This window comes from Amblyomma mixtum, chromosome 9, assembly GCF_055824585.1.
Source record: "Amblyomma mixtum isolate Tamu chromosome 9, ASM5582458v1, whole genome shotgun sequence".
Lineage (NCBI taxonomy): Eukaryota > Metazoa > Arthropoda > Arachnida > Ixodida > Ixodidae > Amblyomma > Amblyomma mixtum.
The window spans coordinates 110,969,264-110,982,333 of NC_143020.1; the positions used below are offsets into that span (position 1 = coordinate 110,969,264).

A 13,070-nucleotide genomic window follows, 5' to 3' on the forward strand; every position below is an offset into this window, starting at 1 on the left:
GGCTATACCCTTCTCAAACTCCTTTTGTGTATAGAAAAGTAGCAGGTGGCAAATAAATAGAAGTTGACTTGGGGTCCCTTGTCTCGTAGAGAAAGAAGAAATTTGTTTCCTTGTTTGCTTATTTCCTTTGTTTGTTTGCACGTTATCGATGAAATTCGTAATCATCGCGGAAGGACACACAAATATTCAGCGATCAATGTCAATTCAGAAACGGATATTACGATGATGGCGACTTGTCGCCACACGAGAAAAACAAGACTACGAACTATTAACTGCATTACTCGTGGAATAATATCTGATAATTACTTTTTTTTTGTTCATGAATTAGAAGAACTTGGTCCTCTAGCAAAATGTTGTAATTTTATTCGCCTTTTCGGCTGGCAAGGTGATCAATATAGTAGAGGTAGCAAAAAATCATGACCATTATATCTTCGGACCGTTCATACGGTCGCATGCCGACAGAAAGATACTTCTCGAAGGTATCCACAGGGCTTTATTCATGGACTTTCAAGAAGGGCATTTACTTCCGCACATGGCACTGGCACATTCTTTGGTCATATATTACGCTTGCGAGTTAAATTTTATTCAAAAAACAACATTATTGTCTTCGCCCGTTTCGGAAGGTTCAGTGCCATCTGTGCAGGTTGCTTTATATGGCTTGTATATTTTAGTCGAGTTGCAACGGTTCAGGAAGAAAGCCTGGCAGCTACTGGGCGGATCCGGGTTCTTCGGCCTGCCCCGAAAGTACATTTGGCAGGTTCGGATCTCTGAAAGATAATTTATGTGATTATATGGAAGTGTCCGGGCTAAAAAAGCGGTATCCTATTTCGACAACTAAACCGGGTGTGTCTGAGCGCCGTCCAAAAATTTCGAATCAGTAAAGCGATCTAAAATAAATACATGAAGAAATGCATAAATATCCCTAGTTAATCAGACAACAGAATGGAATTTAAACCACACAAATAATTATTTTCTATGGCTGCCAAACGACATGCAGTTCGTCTTCTTCGGGCGCAACGCTTCGCTGGCTTTACCTTTTTTCAATACCTTTTTGAGAAAGAGCACCCTGAGCGCCTCTCTTTTCTTTTTTTTCTTTTGTATTCAAACCACCGATGATCCCTAGACATTAGTTTATGTAGGACTAATCACCATAGATGAGACGCGAGCTGTTGGTTTAAAGCTCAAAGCAACCTAGATATGAAACTTAAGAAACGAGTCGAATGTACAACTTTCTTTATGAGACCGGTTTCAAAATTCAGAGTAGTCTACAGCTCTCATAAATTATGGCATCTGGACGTCACCTAATTACCTTACTTTAGAGCAACTGGAGAGCCAGGGTGAATTCAAATGAACCCTTCCGGGCGAGGAACTTCTTTATCAGAAAACCGTAGCGACCTGCACTTCTTCAGCAAAGAAATTCATTGCGCATGGGGCAGGCCTATGCCCTGCAGAGGGCGCAGTCAGGCTGATGATGATGATGATGATGGTCGAAGACCGTTTCGCATAACTACTGTGGCAGTTGCCCAATAATCAATTCTTGTTTGAGTGGTGACCGACAAGGCCGCGACCCTCTTGTATGTAGTCAGTGTGCCACCAAAGTTTCTGTATACAGGAACGACTCAGGTTTTTAGGCGCGATCGCCTTCGCCTTATTGACCAGATGAAGAATATCTGAGCTTTACCATTATCCAGCTTGGCTCTAAGCTCTTGAATGGTAAACACCATGCAGGGACCATTCCCAGGGTCCTGATATTGAAGCGTCCATAGCTGGGGCAAATTAGGGACTGCAAAAAAAAAAAAGACGAACCCAACTACAGCTTTAAGAAAGGGATGTACACGAAGCACCATCGCAAATACGTTAATATTAAAGGATGCTCTACGGGCCAGTTTGGCTAACAATTCAAGCTGCAGGCCATGGTTTTTGTACTGCATGAATCATTAAACGAAATGAAAATTTTCATGCGACGATCGGTAAGAAACGTGAAGTGAGTTATCGAGGTTTTTATGAGTTGGTTCTTTGCTACTTAATGTGACAAATTATTTAATCTGCCCTAGTGGTCAGCGACATTGCATTGTATAGCGGGCTGCAGCCGAGCATGCGTTTGCATGACGGAAGTAATCATAAGTAAAGCGGACCACTGTAGTCTAAGTATGTGAAATTGAGAATTACTTTATTCACAGCCACTTTTCCAATATACTGAAGGTGTGCTTTATAACAGCGATGCCTAATCTATGGAGACTGAATAAGGGCCCTTTATTCACAAGCATGAAATGTACCCGAGCTTTCATGCTTGGCGCTTCGTTTCCTCGACTCCTAGTTAATAGCATCTTTTCTACTACCACGGACTAGGACCTTTGACAATAAATGTGTTTCACCATCAACACCACCTCTTACTAGATATCTGTATTGAAGTTAGCCTTGTGAAAGCGGTGTTCATTTCTTCACAACTTGTTTGTATTGAGCTATGGTTGCGCGTTCCCCGTAGCGTACGTTTTTTTTTATGGTTTTGGGCACCTCTTCCTTTTTTTTCCAAGAAAACATCGTTTGAATTTAGTGCTAAAAATTTCAGTTTTTATTGTCTCTAATACATGTTGGGGCGACAGCGTAGCCTGATTACGTGTCTCTGACTAAAACTACACATCCACCACCGCTATTCCGAGAAACTAGAAGAGCAGTGGCGAATCATATTATGAAGCGTTTGTACTAGCGTAGCGTAAAGGAACTGCTGAGGGTGAGCAGCTTATACGTCGCCAATCCACCGCAGAGAGTATCTGAAACCCATGTACGCTAGATTTGGTTTGACGTCCCAAAGCCTCATATAGCCTATGAAAGGCACTGTAGTGGAGGGTTCCGGATAAAATCTGACCCCGACGGTTCTTTAGCGCGCACTGACATCGTACAGTAAACGGATGTTTTTGCATTTCGCCTCCATAAAAATGCAACCGCCGCAGCCGGCATGCATCGGAAACTGAAGGCTACCACAGAGTATAGGTCGTATAGGTAAATATGGTGACTACCGCATATGCATGCTTTTGTTTCGCAATAAATCAGATATTACTTCGTACCGTCGAAGTTGATCACTATCATGGACTTGCTGTCATTAAAGAAGATTCCCTTGTAGGTGACAGTGACGCTGAAAAAGCAGCAAAAAAAAACCCATGATTAATTCGAAAAAAAAAAAACAGCCCATGCGAGGCTCCTCCATCCTAGGCGCTGCGTTCAGCGCCACAAGGGGCTAGTTTTGCGTCCCGAAGGGGATAGTACTTCATAGGGAAAAATCACAAATAGGCCTTCAAAGAGTTTTATGCCTTCACAGTGCATCTATAATGCCGTACTTTCGTGAAGGAAAGCTGACTACACTCTAGAATAGATTCTGAACATCAGAAGCGTAATTTCAATCGCGATGTATTCTTAAAACACCTCGATACAGGCACGCGTCGATGAGGTTGCGGGCTCTACCTTGAGGACCCAGCCCTCATGCCTGGCGTCATCACAACGCACAGGGTCCTGAAACCGGACAAGTTTGTCATGCACGATTTGGCACATCAAGTCAGCCATGGACACAGGAGCAGCGACGTCAACAATGGCGATGTAGGTGACTTTGGCCAGCCGCCCAAATTTCGGTATGATACGACGAAGCTTCAAGGCCTCGAACGCCCTGCAGTGCCTGATGACGTCTGCAGTAGAGTTCAAAGATTCTTTGCTGATGAGGAAGCTACAGATACCTTCAGCTGTCCCGTGAAGCAATTGTCCTACCTTATAATTTCCAGACATCCGTGGATTCCCTACCCTGCACAGCATTACGATGTCTTCGATGTACAGGGTCAATCACACTTGGAACACGGCTCCGCGCGGCGGCGCTCATGCGGAGCTCTACTGAGACCAAGCTGGTGGCAAACCCGTGCGAAGGTGCAGATGACACGAAGCACCACGTCGACGTCATTCTTCTAGTGCGTCTCTCTGCGTATATTCATGATCGGGTTAGGTGCAATGGCACTCCGCAGGTACGCGGCCACGCGGAGCCGTGTACCCACTACGTGTGATTTACCCTGTACATGTTGCATGTCTCACCAAGGAACTGAGCCCGTTGAAGCACGGTTCACCCTGCGCGCTTTTTTCCTCAGGAAGTCAACCTAGACGAGTCAACTAGGAGGGAAAAGAGAGATCTAATGGTTTCTATACAAACGTCCACATGGCCTAGCTAACTTGCAAATCACATTGGAATGCAAATCTTTAAAGAGGCCACAGAACGGCTCCGACCCATCAACAGTTTTCTCCGTAAACAATGTCGTGCTAACCATGTAATACGCTTACTTTTGTCTGATAGTTTAGCTATCAGGCATTAATAAAAGCTGATGAAGGTTTCTGCTGTTCATGGACACCATAATCGCAATCAGTAAGTTCTTTGTAATTTGTTACACGGCTTTTGAATTTGATGTGATATGATATATGCTTAAATTTATTTCATAAGCAATAAATTTTCTCTTCCAAACGCAGCAGGTATCACGCCCCAACTCTTTTTCAGTTGTCTCTACTGTTAAGTTTTGCCGGGCTAGTAGCGTGTTCCACCAGGCATCGGGTCCAGGAGCACCGCCGCAGTGCCGAAGGAGGAAGGAACGTGGGCCGGAGACGGGGAGTAGGGGAAGTGAAGGAAAAACTGTATTTACATATTTACATGAATATTTACAAAAATGACAAACAAGGTAAAAACTGAGAAGTCTCAGGGAAACGTTGAGGGAATCGCTCAGGGAGTCGCTCCGGGAATGGCTGCTCGATGAACGTGTCGAGCGCTTTAAATAGACCCTCCCGAGATCTTCCCGCCTTTTCCGACCAATCGTAGGGACTTCGTCCGGGTGCTCCAAGGTCGTTCACCGCTTCGTCGTCTTCCTCGGCTGAGGCCCCTGCATACTCGGAAGTGGCCCGTCAGGCCAGGTGGATTCCATATCTTGTTTCGAGGAAACGCCAAGGGCGAACACCTGCAGCGTCCTCACCTCGCTTCATCCGCTGAGGCACTTGAATACTCGTAACTGTCCAGAAGAGCGTGTTGTGGGGCTAGTCGTTTCCGGCCAGGTGGATTCCATATCTTGTTCCAAGGAAATGCCCCAAAGGCGAACACCTGCTGCGGCGTCACCCCGCTGTTGGCAAAAGAGCGAGGTGCGGTTGAATGGCAGACGCTCGTCTCCACAGGTGGCAGCAGGCGCTGAGTCATGTCACCCTGGCAGATGCACACACAAAGTCGCAGCGTCAATACTGCTGCGTTGGGGGCCGCTTAAGGGGAACTCCGGAAAACACGTCGTGGCAGTTAGGCAGAAGTGGTGGTACGAGGAATCCAGGAGTCGAATGCGTCCCTCGTGTTCGGTTCCACCTGTCAGAAGGTTGCATGGGAGCGCGTGCATGAAGAAAGACCCCTTTCGCAGAATCACGCACTGCATCTGGGCATGGCCTAAGTGGAGACAGGTGTGACGGGAACACACAAAGAGAGTTAGGGGGGAGGGGGTAGAAACACAACACTACCCACTCCAGCTTAACTAGTACAGTGGTTTTGTGAACAGCAAAAAAAAATGTGAACGTACGTTTCATATTCGAGCTTCACGAGTATGCTTTGCCTAAAATAGTATTCTGTTTTCGAAATGTTAAACATGTTGTTACGAATGCAGGTCTCCTCCTCGAAGAAGATCTTATTTTTATACCGCGAATAGAAGCCATTTATGTAGGTTTGTTGAAGCAACCAGAGTGTCTCACTTGTGTTGACTGCCTGCATTGAAAACAAGAACAAATGAAGAAATTAAACGCCCGCACGTTACCGCCATTTATAATAAAAAGTTAGAAATTGTGCCCAGAACTGCATTCACAGCATCTTGGACGAGTATACGCTCGTAAAAATCATCCTCATCCCTTTCAGCCTTAGAAACCAAGGGCTGACGCATTCAAATGTTCCTGTCTCATTGGTACTGTTTTTGAACGGAATAGTTTCGATGTCCAGGATCTCACAGGGTGTCAGTAAGCTAAATCTTTTCAGCAGAGGTTCGAAATGGTATTCATGCAATATGTGTGGTCTTCATTTCCAGCTCTACAACGGTACACAAGGACGTAGCAGTATTTAAAATAATAAAAGCAAGAAAGAAATTGAGACAGCCGCGGCAACCTGTTTTTATCTTGCAGTACTAACATTCCCTTTTGCTACATGATATTTACCTTGAGACAATGTCACATCAAATGACCACCATAAATAGTTTAGACAAATTTATTTTTTCGGTGAAGCTTCCGAATCTAAATTTATCTTCAAAAAAAGTAAAAAAAAAAGTCGAGCTTACCCGTATGATATCGAGGTTCTCGCCATTGTCTGTTATCTCGTTCCCGTTTCCCATATGAGAGCATGCTGGGATAAGCATAAAGATCCACACCGCCTTCAAACGGCTCATCGTAGCGAAGGAGGACTTCTAAAAGAAGTCGAGGCTTCTGCTAAAAGGTGACTCTTTTTATAGAGCCATAAGGCTGCATGACATTTCATGTATGTGCATGGCTGTCAGCGTATACGCAGTACCGTTAATACGGACCACGTCATTGTCATGAGCAGTAAGCTTTTCTCCCGAAGTCTCATCAATCTAAACACTTGCAAGAGTTGAGCAGGCAATGAACTTCGTTTAAGCTACAAGAAAACAAGGGTTAGTGCGTCCGAATCGTTTTCTGTGCACTCAACGGAAAAACGGATTTTTTTTTGCAATTAAAACGCCTATCAATCGTCGCAAACAAATCAGCCAGTAACTAATGGCGCCGCCGTGGTGGCTCAGTGGTTATGGTGCTCGGCTGCTGACTCGAAAGACGCGGGTTCAATCCCAGCCGCGGCGGTTGAATTTTTTTGGAGGAGAAATTCTAGAGGCCCGTGTACTGTGCGATGTCAGTGCACGTTAAAGAACCCCAGTTGGTCGAAGTTTCCGGAGCCCTCCACTACGGCGTCTCTCATAGCCTTAGTCGCTTTGGGACGTTAAACCCCATAAACCATCTAACCAGTAACTAAAAAATAGTACAGATATCAGACGAGCACTTCATTTTTTTTTCTACTGGAGATATTGACACATTATCAACAGCATCACCATCATCAGCCTTACTACGCCCACTGCAGGGCAAAGGCCTCTCCCATGCCTTTCCAGTTAACCCTGTCCTTCGCCAGTTGCGGCCAACGTATATGACATATTGAACACAAAAATTATTTCACAGGAAATTACTTGTTGCTCCTCTCAATCTGCTACATTAACGCGCCTGGCGCACACCAGCTGCAAGAATAAAAATAGTAAGTTTCTCAAGTTCTTTTATTGACTGCGACCCATCCCACTCACGTAACGTGAGGAGGCCCAATGAGAAGACTCGCAAAAATCCCCACTGCGTCCGCGCAGGGAGGATAAAAACCAGTGATAAGCTGTCACCTTAATCGGTTGCAAGTGGCAGTTTTGATAACAATTTGCAAATAAATGCGGTCTAGGCAGAGCGCTGCACCACTGCGTCAGGACGGGTATGGGGCCTCCCAAGGATCCATGAATATAAAGCTCCGGTTAGCGACGTAATGCTTTTTTTAAAAGCCGCGATCTTAACGATGTTCCATGGACTTCCATGGACTTATACAGCAGTACAAGCGACGTGGTTGGTTGGGTGAATAGATTCGTTAGTACGGACGTTTCTAGTTTGTGGCGTTTAGATTACGTTATGTTTTAAAAACACATATCGTTGCTAGAATGTATACCCCTGAGGCTAGTGCAGTGTGGAACAGTGAATGCGATGCGCAATGGTCGAACCAGCTGTAAGTAGCGGGCTAGTTAAGCCTGTTTTACACCGCATTTAATAACATTCGTTTTGGGTGCACTAATATCAAATAGTTGGCTTAAATGATGACGACTGAACCGCTTTTCGACTAGGAAGAGACAGCGCTCACACACGCTCGATTCAGGGTTGGGATGCGGCTGTACTTGAGCGACTATGCTGCTGGCATGCCCTTGTGAGCTGTCTAGTGAGAGAAGCTACTTCTAGAACACACTATGATGCACTAGCATAAAATAAGTACTTCTAGCCATCGCATATCCATCCGGGCATTTGAGCGATAAACCGACTCCAGAAGTTCAAGTACAGGAAAACGAGTCTAATTGTTGATTTGTTCACCCATAAGTCCTGCGACAACGAGTAAACCCTGAAAATCTACCCACAATCAAGAGCATGCTTGCGGCAGATCGAAGCGGCCGGCGCGCTCTTGACGAATGTCGTTTTGCTATTTGCACGGCTACAAACCTCATCTTTCGCCACTTTTCACAGTTCGAAAGAAATATATTCACACTATTTCTGTAAATATTCTCTTCGCATCTTATAAGAAATGAGTTGAAAAAATTTCGGTTTCGGAGTCCGTTGCACATATTGCATGGACGTTTATGGGGCATTAGTCAGAAAGTTGTTACTGCACGTGGGTGATGCTTATCCTCAGGTAGACGAGTCACTTTTATGCGAAGCATATTACTAGAGCTACACTACAGCCCATCGAGCGCGGCGGTGGAGCTACCATTGACCTTTAGCGTGACCACGTGACACCACGTGACAACATGACGTCACAGCAGAGGAGAGATGGGCTGCCGGCTCGCGCGGTCGGCCGCGGCGGTGGAGGCTCCACATCAGAGGCGCTGCAGCTGACCACGTGACGCTACAGCAGCGGTATAAAGATGAGCTTGCCTCGCTCTCCGGGCACTTACGAGGCGGCCAGGTGTTGGGATGCCGCCTAGAAGCAGGGCTGATTTGAACGAGAAGCGAAAGCTTCAGCGTGCCACAGAGACCGATGAAGAGCGGGGTGAACGTCAACCAAGGAAAGCCATGTATTACCATCCATCCTAGCTACCAGCCTAGTATTACCAGCCTAGCCATCAATATGCTTCGCATCTGACTAGGCTTAACCTTAGCTAAGCCTCAGCCATTTTTTATCCCTGAGAATGTACAGAAGGGGGCACCGTATGCCTAAATGAGGGATTCAGGAGTCTCTTCTTTGCCATATCCGCGCCTTCGCTAAGGTGCAGTTCCGCCGATGTTTCGTAATACTTATTGACTAACCAGCTGTTTGGCGCCTTGAAAGCGAACAAACAAGTCAACCGCGGCCTTGAAGCATGTGTTGCAGTGTAGCAGAAAAGTGGCAGGGTTTTAACGTAGTTAAGCCGAGTGGACGAGAAGTGCGAAAGCAAGGGCCCTTGAGTGTTACAAGTTCGCCCTCAAAGTCACCCTCCCTTTCGCTACGGCTGGCGCGACGCTCTTCCGAACTAACACGAGTAACTCCGAGGCTTCACACAAGATTCTTGGTTGTAATCGTGTTAAGTATGGCTTTCGAACTACAATATTTTACTGCGGCATTTCTGTGTAGTGCAGTACTTCTGATGCGAGCTCTAAAAGAAAACCCACAGAAAATTGCAGTAGCTAAGCACTTGTGCGGCCTCCGGCATAGAATAAAATTCCAGTGTTGGGAGCGGCGTTTATGTTTTCTGCCATGAGTAAGCGCTATTATATGAGCACATTTGCACTTGATTTAAAACAAGATGGAGTCTGATAAAGAAACATGCTTCTTAATGAGACAGACTATCCTTAATAGTGCCTGGGGTGCCCCACAGTACGTGCTTTTTATATCTTCGGCGTTGCTGGTGCTACCTGTATTAGACATTGCTGAAGGTAATATAAACACTACTTTCTGGCATAATAAAGGGTGCAAAGATTGGAGACATGCTTATACTTCCCCTTAAGAATATGACAGGATAGCGCTAATGAGTTATTGACGACTTATGCGGAATTTGTCGTCCTCCAGTTTGGCTTCCCGGATGCCAGGCGTACCTGGCGTACCAAGCCAGTTCTCGATAGCGTTGTTGTTGTCTTCAAGAAGATAAAGGCGCTTCCCCACTGCGGGGGCTTTGCCAAGACAAATTCAGCGACTGAGCTCCTTCACAGCCACACCAAACCAAAGAGGGGGACGAAAGCACAGCCGGGCCTCTTGCCCTCATGTGGAGCGCATAAGTTAGAATAGGTTAGCGTGTATGTCCGCGTGTAGCAATCACGTCGTACTCCAGCCACACTGAAGGATTCGACTCTAAATACATATTGATTTAATGTTTTGAAATGGCCAGCTACACATAACTGATGCATGTAATTAGATTGGAATGAAAATCGCGACCGAAGGAATTTGGCGTCCTCATTCTCATGCAAGTCGCATGTTTACTCTGCGCGCCAGGCGATTATTGAACACAAAACTGCACAACATTACTTTTCGAGCTATCTAAAGAAAACGTATTTCTTGCATTTTACAACACTCACGTTAGCACTAGAAAAATGTTAACAATTTTGCGGGCTGTTGCAAGTTTACTCTCGATATCAGTAGCACGCGGGCCCCGCCGTGTGATTTGTTGATATTCGTTACTCTCACGCCATCTGCTTGGGTATAGTTGTACCGTTCTTTGTACACATTCCGCACATTCGCGATGGCTCCTCCTGTTAAGCCGAGGCTTTCGCTTTGTGGCTATTAGCAACATCGCGTTATTCAGAAATGACGTCCTACTGAGCCGCGTATTTTGTTTGTAATTACACATTTATCGAATTGGTGCTCGAAATGTATCGACTTCGGTGTCGACGGAAGCGCTTTACTTGCAAAATCGACCGATGATGGCGGCCCCTGTACTCCGATTTTTCTTCGTTTCTGGATTATGAAATCCCCACTTTCGGTAACAGTGGTTTCATAGTCGTCAGAATGCCGTAGATACATGCGTTCACGTGGGCGGGTAGAGAATGCTGTGTGCGCAATAAAATGCTGGATGCAAGAAAATCACAGACAAGCCAAAGCAAGATAGTATGGCAGCTAGTGACGCAGGAAGGCGCTCATGTATTATTCAAAATATTCCCCGAAGCAACCAGGAGATATTTGTTTGAAAACGGAACAAAAAAGAAATCGATCCGAAGAGAATGTTATTGTGTACGACGACAAGAAATATCGCAAGAGTCAGAACTTGGCATCATTCGCTCTCCTGCTGTGTAGAAGCGGGGAGGTATGTCGAATTATGTATAAATAAAAATCGGTTTTTCATATTTCTGTTCTTCTGCCTTAACACGCAGCACGCAAACAATTTTGGCTGCCACCCTCGCCACTTAGTATAGTGGACAATGGAGAGGGAACGGTAAAGAGGTATTAGACAATGACGAGGAAGTAATATTTTAAATTTGAGCCTGTGTTTACGTATTACAGACCTATAATTCCCTGAGGTAGGAATACTTGTACAGGCGCGGCCATTAGTAAACGGAGCACGCTATTGCGTTCGAAGTGCAATCACGCCTTCTCCATTGGTAATGAAGAAGCGTTGTTTGTCAACAAGAAAGCCCACCAACCTCCTCTACCAGCATGCGCGTACCACTGCTGGAAATTTCAATTAAGTGATGCGTGAAAAAAATTAGAAGTCATTTGCGTGCTCCGTTTACTTTTGTCCGCGCCTGTACTTTGAGAGATTTGAGATTGCAGGTTTAGTCGCAGATCGCAGATCGAAGATTGCTCAATTAATTAAATAAAATATAACAATAGAAGGCCGGTAATGAAGGAAAGCGTGACTTGAAGAATGGCACCGAACGACAGCATTAAAAACAGTCACCATCAGAATTGAGATATGAATAAAATTATAAGATATTGTCATGGTGTTCCGGAAGTTCATAATTTGACTATGATAGCGCAAGATGATGGCGAGGCCTTCTCTTCAGCTTGAGTCAGCAAGGTGGGGAAGAGGCAGAAGGAAGGGAAAGATACCCAAGAACACTGACTTGAAAGCGCTTACTATTTCAGGCACCCGCTCTCAATAACAAAAGAACTATAGCGCAACCAAGAAGAACACAAGAAAAGACCACATAAGGCGCGATAAACATCATGAGATGAAGCTTAGCGCTAGTCCTGTGTGGTCCTTTCTTGTGTTCGTCTTGGTTGCGCTATAATTCTTTTGTTACAACAGGCACCATTTTGACCAACAAGATGCTCTTAATACCAGGCACCTATACCAGGAAAGAAATCGTTTCTAAACAGCCAAGATAAGGGATCAATATATCGCAAGACACGACAGCCACAAGATAAAGGGAATCATTCTCTCGGAATCAACAACAACTGCAAGGCATTATTATTACTGTTATGATTATTAAGAGAAAGCGCATTTTATGTAAGCAGGACGCGTTGAGTTACACCTGCCCACTGCGTTTGCAAACACGCTTTATTGCGATTTCGACTCGGCGCAAGTCAGGGGCTGAAGCGGTGAACAAAGTTTAGTGCCATATAAACCACCGTGGGAAGGGTGAGCGCTCAGTTTTCCTCAATCTCACTGTGGACAACTCATGCCATTTGGAGTATTTCCAAGAAAGCGAGCAGCATTTAAGACACGTAGGAATTATTTCGTGATGTCGCGAGGGGTTGACAGCGCGCAGGCAGCATGACCAGGGAAGGCTGCAAAAAAAAATTATTCAGGAAACCTTGTTTCCTCGTTGTACAGACTACCTGCCTCTCCTGCTTACTAACGAATGCAGTAAAGGAAGCCAAAAGAGGCATTAGTGCCAGAATTACTGTCATTACTGGCAGAGGACACAGCAAGAGACGTCTTTCATATTGTCTTGTGTGTATATATATATATATATATATATATAGCGAAGTATACGCTTCGTTAAAGGAAACATATTTATTCAACTCGACGTTTCGATCGGAAGACCGATCCTAAAGAAGATTGGTCTTCCGATCGAAACGTCGAGTCGAATAAATATGGTTCCTTTAACTAAGCGTATACTTCGCTATATATTCTTGTAAGCAGTCAAGTACTTCATGCTTTCGCAACATATATATATATATATATATATATATATATATATATATATATATATATATATATATATATATATATATAAATGCTGAGGTTTCCAACGACCAAAATGCTTTCGTGTAATCAATGAAGACTATATATAGAGGATGGTTATATTATGCGCATTTCCCTACCGCCTGATTAATAGCGTGGATAAGGTCTATTGTCGAGTGCACTTTACGAGAGCCT

The 13,070-nt window shown here is 44.9% G+C and overlaps 1 protein-coding gene across 1 annotated transcript; it reads right to left on the minus strand.

The window, feature by feature from the left end:
• Positions 1-585: 585 nt before the first annotated feature.
• Positions 586-6,422, minus strand: LOC149330710 (uncharacterized). Its single transcript, XM_089561377.1, has 5 exons — positions 6,315-6,422; positions 5,574-5,755; positions 3,066-3,133; positions 1,682-1,783; positions 586-767 (listed from the first exon to the last, which is right to left on the minus strand). The coding sequence occupies exons 1-5, from the start codon at positions 6,420-6,422 to the stop codon at positions 586-588; spliced, it is 642 nt and encodes a 213-aa protein (XP_089417503.1).
• Between the last annotated feature and the right edge of the window lie 6,648 nt (positions 6,423-13,070).